A 20,433-nucleotide genomic window follows, 5' to 3' on the forward strand; every position below is an offset into this window, starting at 1 on the left:
TTTTTTTGTGAGTATATTTGGCATAACAGATAAGATAACCAAAAAAAAAAAAAAAATGGTTGCCATTTGTATGGATCAGCCAATATCTTTTTAGATTAAGGATATCACTAGGCAGGACCAGTCTACTTATAGAACTGCTATATTTCTTAAACAGTACATTTGGATCAACAAATCTTTAAAAGTAAAAGCAATATAGAATTGTGCTTTCTTATTGTTCAGAAATTGAGGTTAAAGAAAGGAAACTGTTTATCAGTCATTCTTGTATTTCTCATCAAAGTGCTTCACATTTTGAGAGTTGAGGGTTCCAAATTACAAACAATGTTTAGTGAAAAATTTTGGCCAAAAAAAATGATTTCTTGATTGTTTCATTATGTTATAAGAAAAAAAAACAATGAATAAGGCTTTAATGTATATGGAGAAAAAAATTGATTGAAGACTACCTATCTATTTTGTAGAATCTTTAGATGATGTATGTGACAAGTACCCAGGTATAGCCAGACCTCACCCATACAACTGTGCCCAGTTTATAGACTGTACAACAAAACGCCCAGGCTTTGCTGTCACTAAATACATCAAAGAATGTCCATATCCACAGATGTTTTCTACAGATACTCTGGAGTGTCACGACTTTGAACATGTGACATGTGACAAAAGACATCAACCATATGCACCTTGTATGTACAATGGAATATTGCTTGTTGATAATTGTTATAATTTCAATTTCTGGACCTTTACCATGAGAAACTATACATATCTTTAGCAATTTTTTTCAAGTGATCAATTTGTACTCAATTTTACCAAAAGCTTTACTGGACTCAAACTGTTTCATCTGAGCAGTATGGACTTCAATAAATAACAATTTTTTTAAAGAACTCAATAAAATTTATTTGAAGAAATTTGTCTTCACACATTTCAACAACAACAAAAATGACTGTATTGATGACTGGCTCATTAACCAGCATACCATATCACCCTTTTTATACAAACAAATATTGAAACACAAGTTAAGACATTTCAATTTTATAATTTTAAACTATATTTTCAGGTGAATATCTGCAGAATTTATGTAGTGGCACTGACCCTAGCTGTATAGAATGTGTAGAGAGACTGCCCAGCTGTAGAGAGTTGCCTGATGGTAACAATCCTATAGCTACTAAACTGTGGTCACAGTCATATCTGGTGTGTCATAAAAACAGGACCATGTCTGTAGACAAGTGTACAACAGGAGTGTTTGATCCTTACAAGAAACACTGTGTTGATGGTATGTGTTAGGTTTTGAGTTGTGTATTTCACGTTGTGATAAGACTAGGTTAACTCTGAAGAAAACACTACTGTACAGTTCAATATTCTACATAGATATGCGACATTATAAAGATAGTGATAGTAACGCTTAACATCACTGGTGTTCATTAATGCTCATTTTGTTTAGTTTGAAAATCACACTGTTTTCAGTAATACCAATATATCGTTGCTGCTAAATCGACCTTCTAAAATTTCCCGTCAACGATCATCCCAATATGGCGGACACAAATTTAGGGAAATTTTAGAAGGTCGATTTAGCAGTAACGATATATTGGTATTACTGAAAACAGTGTGATTTTCAAACTAAACAAAATGAGCATTAATGAACACCACTATTTGTCAAAAAGAAATGACATACAGGGGAATTAGCAGGCTTATATTCAAATATCCTCAATATTTATTTAAATAGATAATTTATTTAACATTCAAAATGAAATACGTTTATATGAAGTAAATATAAATATCATGCTCGTGATACAGTTTAAGAATACAGGCCAAACTTTCACTGAATATTTGAGAAAAAAATATTAAGTGATGGTTGGCATGAAGTTACATTATTTTGATGTGTTTCTATTGGTTTTAACTTCTTACTTGGTCTTTTATTTTCAATGAAAAAGATAGGACCGAATATAGTGAAAAAATTAAAACGCAGGATTGATATTTCAACTTAAAAAAATGCAGAACAACATTTTTCATCCTAGCCCCTCCCCAATAAAAATCAAATAGTAGCTCCCTTTATTGATGGTTTCATTGGTGTTTTCTTTCTTCATTCAATAGATATGGTTACACTTGTTAATAATATACTTTTTCAACCTCTCCTTTAAGAATCCTATATCTGTACTATAACGTCTGAATTCCCCCAAAATACCAGATTCTCAAAAAATACTATTGTCCCTACAAAGAAAAAAAATCTCCAATTTTCCCAAACTGGCATGAAATGTCCAATACCTTCTTTATATACAAATATATGTAATAAAAATTAAGTTGTTACCCCCCCCCCAAGCTTTTTAATATTGTACTATAGATAAAAAAAGAAAGAAAACGAAATCTCGCGAAATCATAACCATTTGTGAACTTACCAATAGGACGTAACCCCTCAGTGATCAATCCTCATTATTATCAACAATATAAGCTGATAATATACACTTTTTCCCATACCAGACAGCTTTATTTATCAGAAAATGCTTCGTTGGAACAGACAGTATATGGAAGTGTGCAATTACAAAATTTCTTATATCTTTTATTAGAATGCAATACAACATGACAAAATTACAAACCAATTGTTGTCTTTTGTTAATTACAAGTGGAAAATAGGTGACCTGAGAATAATAATAATAAAAACAAATTATAATTGACAGACAAATGTTACTTGTTACCTAGTCTTTATCTTCCTCATCTAGCAGAAGTTTTTGCTTCTTAAGCATAACTATTTGTACCCTTACTCACAGAGCACTCTTAAAAAAATGGTTGTTGTTTCACGATAGAATATAGAAAAACTTAGGATATTGATAGAACAAGTTTTAACTCAAATTTGAGTTTCAACACTTGCACAGCATGCAGCAAGTTATTTATTAGGCCCCTTCACGGTTAGTTCAGCCATATTGGATAGGGGGCAGATTTTCATTTTTGAGGTAAATATAGTGTGGAAAATATTGGAGATCATTATTAAAACTGAGCAGTTGCTTTGAACCTTGCATAGGATTTCCAATACTTTCATACTATTTCCACCTCTTTCAAAAAAATCTGCCCCTATCCAATATGGCCAAACTAACCGTGAAGGGGCCTATTTTTCACTGTGATAGTGAGACTCACCAATGTGATTCATATTTCAGAGAAGAAGCCATCTGTATGTAGTATGTCCTCAGGATTGGTAGCCAAGGGAGATAATTGTGCCCAGTACTATGACTGTAGTAGTCCAGTAACAGAGTTTGGACAGTACCTACAGGAATGTCCATACCCACAACTGTTTAATGATGATACACAGCAATGTCAACATTTCTCTCAGGTGGAATGTAAATCTAGATATCAACCTAAAGCACCTTGTAAGTTCTGTCAATTTAATGCATAAACTTGTATGGATAAGAAAGTTCTTTTTATTTGTTGTGCAACTTTCAAAACCACCTATTGTACTGTGGATTCATTATATTCCAGGATACGAATTTTCATGGACATATGACAATTATCGTGATTTCTCTCACCATTACCAATAAAATCCACAAAGTTTAAAATCACACAAATTATAATGAATACACTGCATATGGCTAATGTTTTGTTTTGATATACCTTTATGTTCATAACACTAGTAGTTCCCACTTCTTGAAGCAAAATGTTCCTGATTAGCTAATATATGATTGAATTTCTTATTCAATGGTTTAAACTCAACCACTCTCCCACCTATAAAACTGGCTTCAAATCTTTTGATTTTTAAACAAAACATCTTAAAAATTTTATGATACTAGTAATGATTTCAAACAAACTAAACTTTTATTATAGAGTTTCTATTTTCAGTTTTAATATTTTGTATAAAAGATGTTCTTGCAAAAAAAGAGATATACTGAGATACATGTGTATAGTAATGCAATTTTGTAAAAGTTACTTTTGTTTGATATTTTGTAAAATCTTTCAGGTGAATACCTACAGACCCAGTGTATAGGAGTGGGGTGTGGTAGATGTGAGAAGTCTCATCCTAGTTGCGTAGGCCTTTTTGATGGTGCTAACTCTTACCCTGACAGACCAATGACACCAGACTATATTATATGTGATCATGGCAGGACTATATCTACTGAACATTGTAATACAGGATTGTTTGATCCTAGTACAAAGACATGCAGGGCTTGTTCACGTAAGTTACATAATTAATTGTGTCTGACAGTCCCTATTTTAAAAATCTTGTCTGCTCTTAAGGTATGGCATATGGAAGAGATGATCATTGGTAGAAGGAGAGGAGTAAGGTAATTCAGATTTCTATGGTTACTCTTGTAGACAATGTTAGTGTCTTGAAATTTTGAATTTGATAAAATGACAATGTATCCACCTAGTTTTTCAATGATCTCAATTTTTATCTGCAAAAAATTGCTAGAAGATATGATGTCATTTTTTGTCATTTTTATACAACCGCAAAAGTTTTTGCAGTCGTATATTGGTATCACGTCGTTGTCATCAGCCTCGTCTGAAGACGGATGGTTTCCGGATAATAACTTTAGTATAAGTGAAAAGAAATCAATAAAATTTTAACACAATGCTTATAACCACAAAAGGAAGCTTGGGATTGATTTTGGGGGTTGTTGGTCCTAAGGTTTAGGCATTAGGGGCCCAAAGGGTCCAAAACAAGCATTTATCTAATGTTAGGACAATAAGTTGTGTATAAGGATTTCAATTGTTCTGAAATTGTACCACAATGTTTAATACCATAAGTAGAAGGTTGGGATATATTTTAAGGGTTATGGGGCAAACAGTCTAGGAATAAAGGGCCAAAAACAAGCATTTTTGTAGTTTCAAGACAATAAATTGGAGTTATCTTTCTTTGTCCAGAATGGTTGTTGAATCATCTAAAACCAATGCTTTATGAAATCTTCTTTGAATATTGGAGTTATCTTTCTTTGTTCAGAATAGTAGTTGAATTAATTTTTAAAAATCAATGCTATATACAATATAAAATGCAATATTCACTTTTACTACCAACTGATAAATTAAAGCAATCTTTACCATTCAGTGATTACAAGCACTTTGATTACCATTCTAGGGTTATGCCCCTTTACAAGTGGAAAAATTAAAGATTTTTTTCATTTCTGTTCTCTTAACTTAGATTTGTCTCAACTAAATTTAATTAAATGTGTATATAATGCTTATTACCTCTAAACTCAGTTCAAGTTCAATATTTGGCAGCTTCACTTTTACGGTTCTTGAGTTATGTCCCTTTATAACATTATATGCTAGCTGGGGCATCATCTGTGTCCCTTTGGACACATTCCCCATATATTTTTTTATAAGTTACTATTAATTAATATTAATTTTAACCATGACTGTATGACATTTTATATTTTAATATTTTAAGATGTATTTAAATGAGTAGTTATTGTTGCAAACTCCATTAGAAATTTGAATTGAGATCAGTTTTGGAATAAGGGAAAGGGGGAGGTGAAAAAAAATTAGGAAGGGGGGTTCATTTTTCCCATTTCAGATTTCAGAAATAAAAAGAAAATTTTTTCAAACTTTTTTTTTGAGAGGATTAATATTCAACAGCATAGTGAATTGCTAAAAAGCAAATACAAATTTTAAGTTCATTAGACCACATTCATTCTGTGTCAGAAAACTATGCTGTGTCAACTATTTAATCACAATCCAAGTTCAGAGCTGTATCCAGCTTGAATGTTGTGTCCATACTTGCCCCAATTGTTCAAGGTTCGACCTCTGCGGTCGTATATAGCTGCGCCCTGGAGCATCTGGTTAGATTATATGTTGAGATATTAAAGGGAAACTTCGCAAAAAAATCAAAAATTGATATTATGTCCATTCTGTATAAAAATGCTCAAATTTATAGATATTAAAGTTTTATTCCGCTAAATAAGAGATCACCATCGATTTTAAATTTTGGGTATCAGTTCTCTACTCTCCGCCATCTTGTCACCTTCTCCGATGAAAAATCCCGATATGTCAATAAACCACAAAGGAACAAAACTACAGTAAAAGATGTAGTCGTAAATTGCGTGTCGATATCTTGTCAATCGTACGGTTGTTTTATCTGACTGACTAACTTGATACGGAAAATGGTCTTATATTTTTAAATAACCATATAGTCTGTTATTTTTAAACTGATAATATTGTAATTAGTTAAAAAGTCAAAGTTCAAATCATAAAATGATAAATAAGTGTTCCGTGGAAATTGTTTTCGAAAATCTAATTCGTTCATAATTCTTTCAAGTAATAAACTTTATTTAAATAAATTCGGATTCACCAGCATGGCTAAAGGTATTACTCCCAAAGGTATTGGAAGGGGTGTAAGGTGACACGTCCAGGTATTCAATCGATTTCCTGTCCGGCGGGCTTGCAAGTTCATGCATCGTTTCACTTCTGTAGGTATTGATCAGTGTACACGACCGTTACTTATAACTTTCCATTTTGAACTATCAGGTGCATGTATAATATACATTTTTGTCTTGCGTGTCCGAAAGTGATATAATATACTAGTCATTACTGAACTCATACGCTTGTTTATAAATAACATTTTCTGGTGTAAAGAATATTATTTATAAAAAAAAAATAATACAAAAAAAAATAATTGAAGAAATACAAATCTATTTACATATTTTTCCAAGGGTTAATTTGGGAAAATGTAATATATACTCGTTGTCAATAGTTTAGGACAGATTGGAACATACCAGAATTATTGATCTAAAAAAATGTGCGCACTTGTCGACGATTCGTGTATACATACGCCTGGTAGAAAGTTACGGAACTATAGTCAGTAGCGCAATTTAAAATATGTATACATGTATACATTGAACATAAGAAAGAAACATACATTTTGTGTAAATTGTGGTAAAAGTTTTGTAAATAGACTAGTCCATGTATGCCAACAGTATGTAATCAACGAATTCGATAGACTATTGTATACCAAAAGAAGAAGAAGAAAAAAAAGAAACAATTTGATTTAAATACAGGTCAATTTATAACTTGCTTTGGTTCATCGAAGTTAAGAACATAGTAAACTCACAGATTTATATATCAATTAAATTGTTCTCGAATAAAGGACGAAATCAGTCGTCATCATCACAATTGTTCCAACATTCATGTAAAATATATGCAACTGGACGTACACTAATAATCCCCAAGGAATGTGAATATTTTCTAGGAAAACTATTGAGTATCAATTTCGGGATTTATTTTCTTTCTTGATATTCAATGACAGCAATTTAAAGAATAAACTGCTTGTCGGATATTTGTCCGCTTTAGGGGTATTCTTGCAAGTTGAACAGACTTATAATAACATTCAAAAATAGGGAAAGATAACATTAAATTCGTTGTCTTTTAATTTTAAACATCGTTGATCAAATAGTTATTTAAGTATATATATACGTTGGGAGACGACGATTATTATAGTTGTCTCAGATTTTAATAAGGACGTTCCCCATTATGAATAAATTTGGTTGACGTTTATCACACTTGAACAGAATATTTATTCGTAATTTTTCGATTCCATTACAAAAATATTTTTTTTCTTGATTCGTACATATTATATTCCGCTTCGGTAGAGTTATCTTCAGATAGTTTCATATATTAATTAATACATGGCTTTCAAAAGTCTAAATGTAAGTGTTCTCGTACATTTTTTCGCCTAATAAAGACAAATAAAAATGATTTAGTAAAGCTATTTCTAATTTCTAAGTCCCCCTTTTTTATGAGACATAAATCAAGGACAAGACTTGTATATCATTTCATTCTGACATATGAATTAAGTTTCCCGTCTTTAACCGAAAATTGTGTATTTCTTAGTAAATTAACTTATTTGAATTCAAATAAATAATAGCACCAAATATAATTAAATAATTCCACGGCGACCAATTTTTATTTGTCACCAACTTGAATATGTATTTTTAATGCCGTGTGTATTAAATGCTACCACTGATCCGAATAGACAGTCACACCTGGCAAGGTGTGCCCTAGAGGCGTGGTTAAATACCGAAGTGCAAATAACAATTTACCTTTCAACAAGCCATCTACGAGTTTTGCCACAGAACCGTGAATACACACATCGTATAAACCTAGCCATAGCAGAGATAGTAAAAGGTCAATAACAGTACACCAACATATTGTCTTTACAGATTATTGTACTTTAATTTGTTCACCTTATCAGTCCGAAAATGCAATTATTAAAAATAAATTTATAACTTTTTGTGTTGTCTACAAAAATTATTCGAATATATACGTTTAACATAGATAATTTATCTCACGAATGAGTACAATTGAACGTCTGTGCGTTTTATCTTCTTATTATCGGATGGTTATTAGATAAAGCATAAGTCATCGGCGCGCTTACGATTACGTTAAAATATGATTAAAAACCAAGACTTTTAATGATTGTATTTTAAATCCCGGCATGCAAAAATCAGGAGAAAACGTCACGACCTACAGGAAGTAGTTGATATTTTTTCATTAATTATTGAATTTCTCCTTTATTACTGCACATATAGCGATAAAACTTTGTGAATATATATATTATGTCATAATGAACATATTTAAACCATAAGTAAAAAATCGTGAATTTTCCCTTTAATATGAAATATACCAAAAAATTTAACTAAGAATTATGGTAAGTAAAGGGAGGTAACTCATATTTAACAGTTGATGGCAATAAAAATTCACTAAATACTCCCTATAGGGGGTCTCATTGGGGGGTTCTGATCCTAGATCCCGCTTACTGTTCTGTCAGATTCCCCGTATCCTGCTTACGCTATGTACGTAAGCAATTCTCATTTTTTTTGTAATTTCCTGTGTCCCACTAGACTTCATTTCACGTTTTCACGGCACAATAGTTTGACTTTCATGTGTTACCCTTACAAAAAATCGGCAATCCCGTGGCACGCTTAGACCCCAATGAGACCCATCCTTAATATATATATATATATATCTCTTTTGAAAGATTCTTTACTTTCATAATTTTAGTTGGCAGAGCTTTTGGTTAGTATAATGTCACTTTTATTTTTTAGCTGACATGATCAACAGTTATTGTAGAAGCAATGCTAACTTGGTGTTACCAAGTCCAGATAACTGTGCCCAATTCTATCAATGTGGAGAAATAAACCACATGACAGGAAGTTACCTAAGAGAATGTGCCTACCCTAAACTATACGATGCCTCTTCACAAACATGTAAACACTTTACACAGGTCAGCTGTGGACCAAGACATGAACCAAAGGCCCCTTGTAAGTAATATGCTCTAAGAAGATAATTGAATCAAAATTTACTTTTCATAGTTCTTTTGTTTATCAGTTTATAGCTGTATAGTCAAAACAAATTCTATTGAAAAACAAACAGACAGTTAGTTTAACATTACTTAAATGAAAATATAAGTTTACCATAATTTTGCTGCTAGAAGAAAACATTGAAATGATTTTTGCCAAAATTTCAATAATTAATACATTTTTGTCTACCGGTAGGTGAATATCTTCAGAATCAATGTCACCAAGACGATGGTGAGAATTGTCTCCCTTGTCAGTTGCGACTACCTTCCTGCATTGGTCTGTCTGATGGGCGTCATTGGCATCCAGATCCAGGGAGGATAACCCAGTACATCACATGTGAAGGGGAGAGAACTGTAGCTATAGATGATTGCTCAGAGGGAATGTACTTTGAACAGATTGTAAAGGATTGTCTCCCCTTAAAGTACTACAGTAAGATATCAGAAATATTAAAACAATTTGTCTCCCCTTAAAGTACTACAGTAAGATAACAGAAATATTAAAATGAACAACACTATCAGAATATGGTTGTGTTTTAAATTTATACATGGTAATATAAAATTTGAAAGTTCTTTTCATTGGAAGAGATGGAATAATACTTTTAAATATATCAAACTTGGAAATGAAATCTCAGTGTTGCTAATGGACAGGTATTTTTAGAGTGATAAAAATCATTATTTGCTGACCGTGCAAGGGCGGTATAGCCAATCAAAGTCATTAAAAACTTCCATTGTATGTTTGATTTCTCTTCTGCAATCCTTTTTTAGTGTATTTTTTTTTTTATAGTTGAAGTAAACAGATTTGAGATGTTAAGGATTTTGTTGATCTATTATCAAAAATCTGTAATTTCAAACATCATTTTTAGTTTAACTTTTATGATTTCCTTACTACATGTATATTACATGGCTGTTTGTCCTATATGTATCATGTGCAGTAAAAAAAAATTGTCAATAAGCTTTAAAAAAAATTCCAGATTATTTATGAAAGTATGGAAGTGCTTTGTTGTTTAATTATGATTATTAGCTCAATTAATATCTTAAACATTTACAGATATGGGTTTTTTAAACCTGCATAAAAGAATTTTCTATTGATGATAGACATTTATTTACTAAGTATTTCAGTACATATGATTTATTATAATATACAAAGGATTCAAAAACAGAAAACAAACATGAGCATAACATCATGCATAATCAGCTGACAAGTTTTTGCACAAATATCATGGTGATTTACCTGAAAAATCAAGAAAAAAATCAACTTAACCCCTTTATATAGCAGTGCTAAGGGCTACTAACATCTTAAGATTAGGTTAAATAAATATTGCGAAAAATTCCATGAATATGGATTTATTGTCTATTTAAACTGAATATATCTAGAAATGGGATAGTTTATGCTGACATTTTGGGTATCCTATTTCCCAGAGTCTACTGTAATAACAAAACCTGTTACAATAATGCAATTTTTTTTTTTTAATCCAGATTATTTAGATGCAACCAATACCATGCTCTTTTAAAGAAATTATTTTATAGACAGAAATATTAAGATAAATTATTTCTGTTTGAAAGAACACATGATTTGAAGACAAACGCTGCTCAGCAGATATTTTTATGGCCCCGCAACAAAGTTGTCGGTGCCATATAGTTTTACCCTTGTCCGAAATTCCGCAATTCCGCAATTCCCATTCCGCAACAAACCATTATACGGAGTTTTTTCTAAACGCCTTCAGATATTGGGCTGATTTTTGGTTTGTGAGTTAACCATGATGAGTTACAGATCAAGATTAAGTTTTGTTCCGCTCCACTAATTTTTGCCTAAATTACAGGCTTTGGACTTTGAGAAATTGTTAAACGCCTTCAGATATTGGGCTGATTTTTGTATGTATGTTAACCATGATGAGTTACAGATCAAGTTTAAGTTTCGTTCCACTCCGCTAATTTTTGCTAAAATTACGGGCTTTGGAAATCACAATTATACAGACTTTTTTTCTAAATGCTTTCAGATATAGGGCTGATTTTTGGTGTGTGAGTTACTCACAATGAGTTATAGATCAAGTTTAAGTTTGGTGCCGCTCGGCTAATTTTTACTGTAATTTTGGGCTTTGGACTTTGATAAATTTTTGAAAATCACAGTTATACGGATCTTTTTTCTAAGTGCTTTCAGATATTGGGCTGTTTTTTGGTATGTGAGCTAACCATGATGCTACAGATCAAGTTTAAGTTTCGTTCCGCTCCACTAATTTTTGACGAAATTAAGGGCTTTGGCCTTTGAGAAATTGTTGAAAATTACAATTATACGGACTTTTTTACTAAACGCCTTCAGATATTGGGCTGATTTTTGGTATGTGAGTTAACCATGATGAGTTACAGATCAAGTTTAAGTTTTGTTCCGCTCTGCTAATTTTTGCTAAAATTACGGGCTTTGGACTTTGATAAATTATTGAAAATCACAGATAAACAGATTTTTTTCTATACGGCATCATGTTTGTGTCCACATGTGTTATTGAAATCGCAGATTTTTCAACTTTTTGGGACGGGGCCATTCGTGTCACTTTGACACATCTAGTTTTAATTTATATTTCAAGGGTAATGGTGAAGTCATTGGACAAAAGTGAGTTCCCACTCAAAAAATTGCCTATTTGCATTTACACGATCTGCATTTTACTTGCGCTGATTTTTTCTTTCATTTTAGCAGATTTTTTTTTTTTATATGTTATGTAAATTATTATATGATTTGAGTAGAATGATACAGTTTAAAAGATAAAAGCACTCTGTTTACATCCACTCACATCACAAAGTTACAGCATTCAAAACATTACATTTAAAATCAATATTTAAAAACAAATATTACCAAGTAAATACATAACTGATTTATATAAGATAAATACTGTAAGATGCAGAAATTTATTAAAGTTTTATTGTTAGTTTAGCCATGATATTATTCATGATCATTTTAATTTTCTGATGAGGCGAAAACAAAGAAAAATATTTCTTGAAAAATTTGCTATGTATTCTGACGAAATAAAAAATCGTAAAATTGCATTTGTGCATTAAATAATGAAAAAGAACCTTACAAAAATCATGGCCAAATAATTAATAAAACTTCAGACATTTCTACATCTTATGGTATCAATTTTATAAGAATCGCTCTTAAATTAACTTGGTAATATTTTTTTTAATAATATTGATTTTAGTTGAAGTGATAGAACATTTTTTGAGTGGGAACTCACTTTTTTCCTAGCCCTGTATGGTGTGCAAGATTGAAAAAAGCAGGAGACTTTAATTATATTTTTTTTTATTGAAAATCAGAAAAATTGGTTTAATTAATCCATAAACCAAAATATTTGAAATTCCTTACCTGATATATAAATGAAATATTATCATTTGAATCAATTTAGAAATATTTATTATAACAAAAGAATGATCATCACAAGTTTTGATAATTTTTGGCACAAAAGTAAATGATAAACATGATGACTATTTCGATTGGGTGTATAAAAGATCTAAAAATCTGACAACTTTCTTATTAAGTGGGAATTTAGAAAATATTTGTCAAGCCAGATATGTTATATTAATGAATGCAGTCTCATTTAATCATCCGTTTGCTTTTAAGACGGGTGTAGCAATCTTGACGCATTGTCACTTATTCCATTCACGAAGAAAATGAATTTCTATACAATTTTACGTCATTTTTCCATTTTCTGGTTTTCATTTGGGTGTAGAGTTACTCCTTATTTTAGGATAAATAGTTTCATATGTATTTAATTGTTTGTGTAAACAAAGTAAACAAACTTATATCCATTGATAAGAAGATGGATTTTATCAAATGACCATTTAACACTTCCTCTCATTTGAAATTTATCTGTTTGAATATCATCATAATTTAATAAATGGGTAATTAATTATTAAGGGAGGAAGCTTTCATGTTTGTAAATATCGCCACAAGACTATAAGACTAGAAATTTCTGACTGAAGTTTAAGTTTTCGTCAGTGTCTGAAGTAAGATAAGTAGTAAAGTTGTTCCGTCTTTCGAAATATAAACAATGCTGAGGATTTTGTTCTTATTGGGTATGTTTGTTATTTTTAAAAATCATGAGGAATTGTTAAATTTTAAATTATTTTCATTTATCTTTTGATTTTATAAAGTTTTTACTGCAATTTGTTTTTAAAAAAAATTATATAGAATTAACAGTTTGATAAATATTTAAAAAAAATATCAAACTTGATTTCAAATTAACCAGAAATCTTTTAAAAACAAACATCAGAATTAAAACAAAGTGAAATAACAAAGTTATTAAAATTTTACATACTGTTGTTTTTTTCTTCTTTTTTTTGGCATTTACATTGCTGCATTATGGTATTTTTTCGAAAAGCATATGATTTTGCCCTTTTTTATACAAGTATAGAAATATGTTAATATTTATTTATTTATTTTGCAGGTTTGTTATTGGCTTTCAACAAAGGACAAGGTAATTATTATACTTTATTAAGATACAATAATATATTCTCCAAAACACATATTATAGCCAAGAATGATATTTTCGCTTGTCTCTTAAACTTTTTAATATAAAACTAAATAATCTAAGTAAATGCTTCTTTAAAAATTAGCTAAAATAACGAAAAAGCCTTCTTTTATATGTAATTAAACCAAATAGTTTGTTTTACTATGTAATTTATTTAATCAGATAAGAATTTTTTAAGTTGAAAATTTATTGATCGCAAAATTTGATAAATGGAAATAGCTTTAGTACCAAATTAATTTCTATAAGAAAAACAAGACTTTTATATATTTATGATAAAGGAAAAGTCCTCTGCCATCTTGAACTAGTGAATTGAATTGTGAAAATTAACTTATCTATATAGTCGGATTTTTACTACAGTAATGTAAAGTATTTAAAGTTCACTTTTGAAATTTATTCGCATACAATTTTTCTGTTGTGCATATAAAAGTGTTGATATTTTTTTCTAAAATACTTATGTATGTATGTGCTATTCATATGAATATATTTCCTTTACATGTATTTTTTAATCCCTTTCACCAGATGTATGTAAGAATTCGTTGGTTTCGGGTGTAGCAGAAGATAAACTGACATCTTCTTCCCAGTTTGGTAGTGGTGATCCATTCAGTGACTATGGAGCTGCCAGAGGCAAACTTAATAACAAGGAAGTCATGGACAATACAGGCAAGACATTGATAGGAGCTTGGGTCGCCGGTAAGAATGATGTGGACCAATATATCCAGGTAAGTCTAGTCCTTTATATAGGTTGTTTGTAATGCTTCACTCTGTGGGTTGTTCAAAGGTTCAAATGTTTACAAAATTCTATCAAGGATATTTAAATGTAGAGAAAGACAACTTGTAAAAGCCAGGGAAAATCTCCTCTTTTCTTGTCTTGTGAATAGAAAACAAATTGTTAACTTTTGAGAAATTCCAATCAAAATAATAGGTATGAGTTAAATATGAATAAGTAAAGTATAAAAGTTATGATATGTTACAGGACTACTATTATTGCTGTCCTTCATAAGATAATTCAGAAACATTCTTGATTTTTATTTTCAGTTTTCTTCTTTTTAATATTTGTTTAAATATTCTTGGTCCCTTTTTAGATGTGTTTTCTTATTTTTTATTAATTGTCTTTTTTCCCTTATGATTTAAAGTTATCTTTTTTCTTAAAAACATATTTCTAACAATAAAATCATAATCTTTCATTGACTTAAGTTTTTCAAGTCACTGATTTGCACTGCCCTATAATACAGACAAAAGCATTTGAATTTTCAGAGCAATACTTTAAACATAAGTTTATTTGTTAAGGTTGAGTTGCCAAGTCCCAGTTTAGTTAGAGGTATTACAACACAGGGCCGTGATGGATGTTGTAAACAATGGACCACTAAATACAGGGTCATGTATAGTCTTGATTGTAAAACAGACTGGAAACCAGTCGGACAACTTGGTACCTCTGATACTGTAAGTACACATTTACTTTGTTCTTCTTTTTTAAACATAAAAATTTTCATGTGTGGTAGTTGTTTTTGCTAATTTTGTGATCAAGGTAAATGCAGGAAAATATCCAGTGCACAAATAGGTGATACAAGACACCAATATAGATGTGAAAGGCACACTCATTGTTTGATTAGCCAATTTAACCCCGTAATAAAAAGTTCTTGACATAAAAAACAATGTTGCTGTTACTATGTTTAAAGCAACGAAGCAAAAATCTTATACTTTACAGCAATTAGATATGAACAGATTGCTCAAAACTTGCAAACCCATAGGCTTTATTTTTATAAGACAAACACACATTTACAAACTAGTGAACCTGACCATGGCAATTTCTTATCTAGTATGTTACCAGAATTAAATCTGACAAAATTTGTTGTAGACATTGTTACTGTTATTGTCTGACTATCTTTTTCATCTAAATTTGTAAACAACTAAAACGTAAGAAAATTGGTAATAGTAGTAATAGATGTTTTACTTTCTACAGTTCTTCAAAGGCAATGATGATGAGAATACCCCACAGAGTAACATGTTTGATTGTCCCGTAATCGCCAAGTGTATCCGTGTTAATCCATTGGAATGGAGCAATCGTATTGCATTGAGATTTGATCTGATAGGATGTGCTCTGGATTCTGGTAATTAGTCAGATGCCATAAGTATTCGTAAAACAATATGGCTGCCACATATGGGGACACATATATAGTATAAAGGACTCCATTGAAAAGAACAATAAATTAACTTTCTGTTGAGATTTTTGTTTCATTTGTTCCTTGGATTACAGTTATGCACCCTACTCTAAATACACCTAATAAAGTTTTGACATAATTTAAAATGAATAGACAAGCAGGATTTCACTTAGAGCATATCATTCATCAAAATAGACTCAAAATAGATTATAGGTGTCCTTGTTTTCATTATAATTGATTTGGACCTATTTGCAAGCCCTCCTTCATATTCCTGCAAAATTTAGGGTTTATGTCATGTTGCTACACAATTTTTATAGGATATCTATCTTGAGGTTTATTTTAACCATTTGGAATTTCTTTTTGTTATTGATTGTATCTCTGTTTATTGTAAGGAAAAGTCTTTAGAGTTACGTTTGTAAGATGTATAAGCACTCACTTTAAGCTTCTATATGAATATCATCAATCAACTATTGGTAATTCATCACAATCTTATCTCCAAATATAGACTTACAAATCATAGGAAATGCCTTTCTCTCTGCATTAAGAAATTCTATTGACTTCCCTGATTTTGGATATAATAATAGGGTTTGTTTTTGTGAGAAAAGTGTTTTTTATATTTTCCTGTTTTTATGGAAGGTTGATTTTATCCATCATTCTAGACTGGTTGATCATGTCACTTAAAAAACTTTTTGATTCTTCTTCAGAACTTTTTAAAAGTTCCATATTTCCTGAAAATCTTGGACCATTCTTTTCCTGATATTTATATTCTCTAATTTTTACTTTTTATCTGCTGTCTGTTAATTTTTCCATGTCAATATTTTGAATTCTATTTGGTTTAAATTCATCATTTACCTGTAAACATAGACTTTTAGTTTATTTACTTTGCAACTAATTAGATAGTTTTAGAGCGTGTGAGAGATGGGTGTTTAACAATAAGCCTCTTTTTCAACTTATCAATCCATAAGTATGTCTGTCAATGTGAAAATAACATCAGACTTAACAAGGATATTTGTCACACCCTATCCAGGCAGTAATTATACGTTTTACAAATACTTTTCTGTATAGTTAACTTTAAAAGTAGATTCAGTACTACATGTATAAATAAAAAAAAATCTTAAACATTTCATTTCAAACATTCAATGTTAAATTGTGAACCTCTGCTGAACTTAATCGAAAGATATTTAATGTAATATCAAAAGTCTTATAAAACTGATAATAAACATTGTAAAATTTATTAATTATCTTAAAGAAAATTTTATAACAACTGTATGTTAACATATATGGGGAAATTTAATTGATTTGTTTTTTTATTTTTTGACTTTAGAATTGTAGTATATGAGTTTAATGATGAGGGTTCAAATCCAGAAAAAAGCACATTTTCAACTAATTAAATTTGTATCATTGAATTTGAATTAATGAACAACACATGATTATCCAATAGAAGATTATAACAAATGAATATACAAAAATACTACCCCAAAAAAATGAATTTACAAAAGATTATAAAACTCTTATTCTCTTGTATAAACAGGGAATAAAACAGGATCCAAGAATAACAATGCTCTAAGTACATCTGCACCAACAGCTGTTCCCATGACAACACCATCACCTACTACAGCCGTTCCCATGACAACTTCATCACCAACCCAGAGAGCTACAGCTGCTGTCACTACACAGGGCCCTATTGCAGGTAAATGATTGGTTGATTGTTGATTTTTAAGGTTCAATTGGCTGGTAAATGAACACCTGAAAAATAGGGGGGAGTAGAAAAAGCTGCTAGTGTAGTATTCTATTTAATTTGTTATTCATCTTATGTAACTAGTTTTAGATGAGCAAACAAGATATATTTTGATGTTAATAGGATTATTTGAAAAAGAAACAGTAAAAAGAAATTGGTTATTGATACAAATACTTGCTGTGTTAGTACATGTATAACTAATGTGATTCCTCACTTTAAAGAACATCCTTGCTCTATAAAAAAAAACTCATTTGTGACTGTCAAAAGTTTAAGATTTATTTTCAACTGTATTCCTTACCATATTATTGCCAATGATTGTTATTTGTGATGTGACAGTATCAGATAGGAGACTGCTCCCTAAGTGTTTCATCTGAAAGGGCCATTAAATGTGTTGTACTTCATTCGAAAAAGGTTCCACTGCCATGTTGCATTGGCTATTTGTATAATTTATATAATTCCATGATCAAGGGCGGATCTAGCCATCTTTAAAAAGGGGGAGGGTTCCTAATCCAGAATAAAGGGGAGGTTCCAAATATATGTCCCAATTCAAATGCTTTTATCATCAATAAAAAAGGGATTCCAACCCGTGGAACACCAACCCCATCCCCCTGGATCTGCCACTGATAATGCTTACAAGTAGTAAAGATTGAGAACACTCATTAAGTTTGAATTTATTTTATATTACAGTGGTAACAACAGGACAGAATTCTCTCAGTGGCAAAGGAAAATTTGGTATGTATCTAAAGTTTAAATCTTTATACAGTTGTCAATACCAATTACTGGAAACCAAACCTTAAATTTTCATTTAAATTTAATTTATTATACTTTTTTACACCTTACAATCTCTAGAAATAAAAGCAGCTAACACCAATAGTAAAATTGTAACAGTTAGATTCTCTTGCCATTAAAAATTAATAAAATGTTTACAAACACTATTATATTCTATTGATTTTGGATGAAATATCCATTTGATATGCAGTTAAAAAACTGTATAAAATATTATGTATTGATTTAAGGCTTATAAATAGTATGGTTGTAAATGTTTTTTTCTAATTTGAAACTGAGACGAAAGCAACAAAATATTAATTATCGTACAGTTTATAAATGAATAAAACTACTCAAACAAGCTGCATACAATAGCTTCAAATTAGGATATACCATTCTGGAAAGTATTTTTTTCAGTATATTAACACTCTGTATATTTTACTCAGTATGTATTTAATCTATGATTCATTTTGAAGTACATGTATAGATATATGATGGACAGATTAAGAAAATGTGTTTACAAAAAATCAAAAGTACATGTATTGACCAATTATTTTGATTTTTTTTAACAAAACTATTAATGCAAACCAGTTCAATTGTAAAATTAAATCATTGCTCTCTTGAGGTGCTAGAATCATGCTGTTTTGCTTGAGCAACATATACCTTGGAAAAAGTTTGGAAAAAATATTTAAAGAATTTGAATTGAAAAGAATAATTATAATGAAAAGGTTAAAACAAGCATTGTTTCCTCATGGCACAAATTATTTCAGATTAAATAAATAAAATCATTTAAGGAGAAAATGGTTTACATAAGCTTTATTTCTGAATGTTGCACACAATTTGTGTGCCCTTTAAAAACCTACACCTTGACAGAAATTAGTTGTAATGTGCTAGTATTTAAGGTCAGAAATCAATTTTGAATTTTTCTATACTTTGAATTTTACTTTATTTTTAAAAATTGATTTTCTTATTTCATCGCATTTCTACAGTACACCTAAACAGAATAGTTGTTGATCAGTTTAGCGGGACTCAGTTTTAATACAAGAGTAATTTTCATATTGGTTAGAGACCTACATCCTGTGTACTGATACTTTGCTGTATTAGTAGGGTATACTTAGGAATTATGAGTGTGTCAGTTGAGTATGCTTAGCCTACCAGCTCATGCAAATTCTAGTTTTAATTTGTTTTTATTTATATTTCAGATTGTATTACTTCATGTAAGGGTAAAAGCAGTGGATATTATGGAGCCTGTGATGACTGCTTTGGATATATAACATGTAACTGGGGAATCACATACAAACGTAAATGTCCATCAGGACTGAAATGGAACAGTGATCTTAAAGTGTGTGACTACAAATCTAATTGTTCCATACCATAAACAATCTTACTCAGGACTTCATCGTGTTTATATTATTGTCTATTTATTGTTCGTTTTTATTATGAAATCTGCATGCTGGTTCTGTGACAGATTGTGAAATAAAATGGCAGAACTGTAATTGTTTGTTTGTTTCTTTTTTTGACCATGTAAGAATGATTTTTTTTAGCAGTATTCTCTGTTTGAATAAAATCACTGTTTTACTTTTTAAAAAATGAACACTTTTACACTATAGTGTATAAATCTGAAAATGAACTGATTTAGATGAGTCCTATTCAAGTCATCAGTGATCATCAGTAAAAGTTTTAAAAGCACATGCAAAAAGAAAGCATGTACAAGGCTCTGTGTTTAAGACTGTACTTTGACCTATTATGGTTTACTTTTATAAATTGAGACATGATGGAGTGTTGACTCATTGGCACTCATACCACATCTTCTTATATCTATTTATAATACTTTTAGATGTGTTGTCCAATATATCTGTATTGTTACCTGATGGATGGATGCCAGTGTGTATTCTGTGTATTGCTTTATGTTTGTTTATTCTTCATTGGCTAGAGGTATAGGGGAGTGTTGAGATCCCACAAAACATGTTTAACTCTGCTGCATGTTTGCTC

General features: G+C 30.5%; 1 protein-coding gene across 4 annotated transcripts in view; it reads left to right on the plus strand.

Moving 5' to 3' along the window:
• The window catches only part of LOC139524712 (uncharacterized), an 87,760-nt gene extending 67,823 nt beyond the window's left edge, over positions 1-19,937 (plus strand). For all 4 annotated transcript variants that reach the window (XM_071319730.1, XM_071319733.1, XM_071319732.1 and 1 more), the window contains 13 exons: positions 456-674; positions 1,046-1,261; positions 3,135-3,344; positions 3,929-4,144; positions 9,009-9,224; positions 9,459-9,692; positions 13,696-13,725; positions 14,299-14,498; positions 15,067-15,219; positions 15,740-15,887; positions 17,470-17,628; positions 18,364-18,408; positions 19,644-19,937. In XM_071319730.1, the coding sequence (XP_071175831.1) occupies positions 456-674; positions 1,046-1,261; positions 3,135-3,344; positions 3,929-4,144; positions 9,009-9,224; positions 9,459-9,692; positions 13,696-13,725; positions 14,299-14,498; positions 15,067-15,219; positions 15,740-15,887; positions 17,470-17,628; positions 18,364-18,408; positions 19,644-19,819 (2,222 nt within the window). In that variant the 3' untranslated portion in view covers positions 19,820-19,937. The remainder of the gene's footprint in view (positions 1-455; positions 675-1,045; positions 1,262-3,134; positions 3,345-3,928; positions 4,145-9,008; positions 9,225-9,458; positions 9,693-13,695; positions 13,726-14,298; positions 14,499-15,066; positions 15,220-15,739; positions 15,888-17,469; positions 17,629-18,363; positions 18,409-19,643) is intronic.
• The last annotated feature ends 496 nt before the right edge of the window (positions 19,938-20,433 follow it).

Source organism: Mytilus edulis, chromosome 5 (assembly GCF_963676685.1).
Source record: "Mytilus edulis chromosome 5, xbMytEdul2.2, whole genome shotgun sequence".
Taxonomy (NCBI): Eukaryota; Metazoa; Mollusca; class Bivalvia; order Mytilida; family Mytilidae; genus Mytilus; species Mytilus edulis.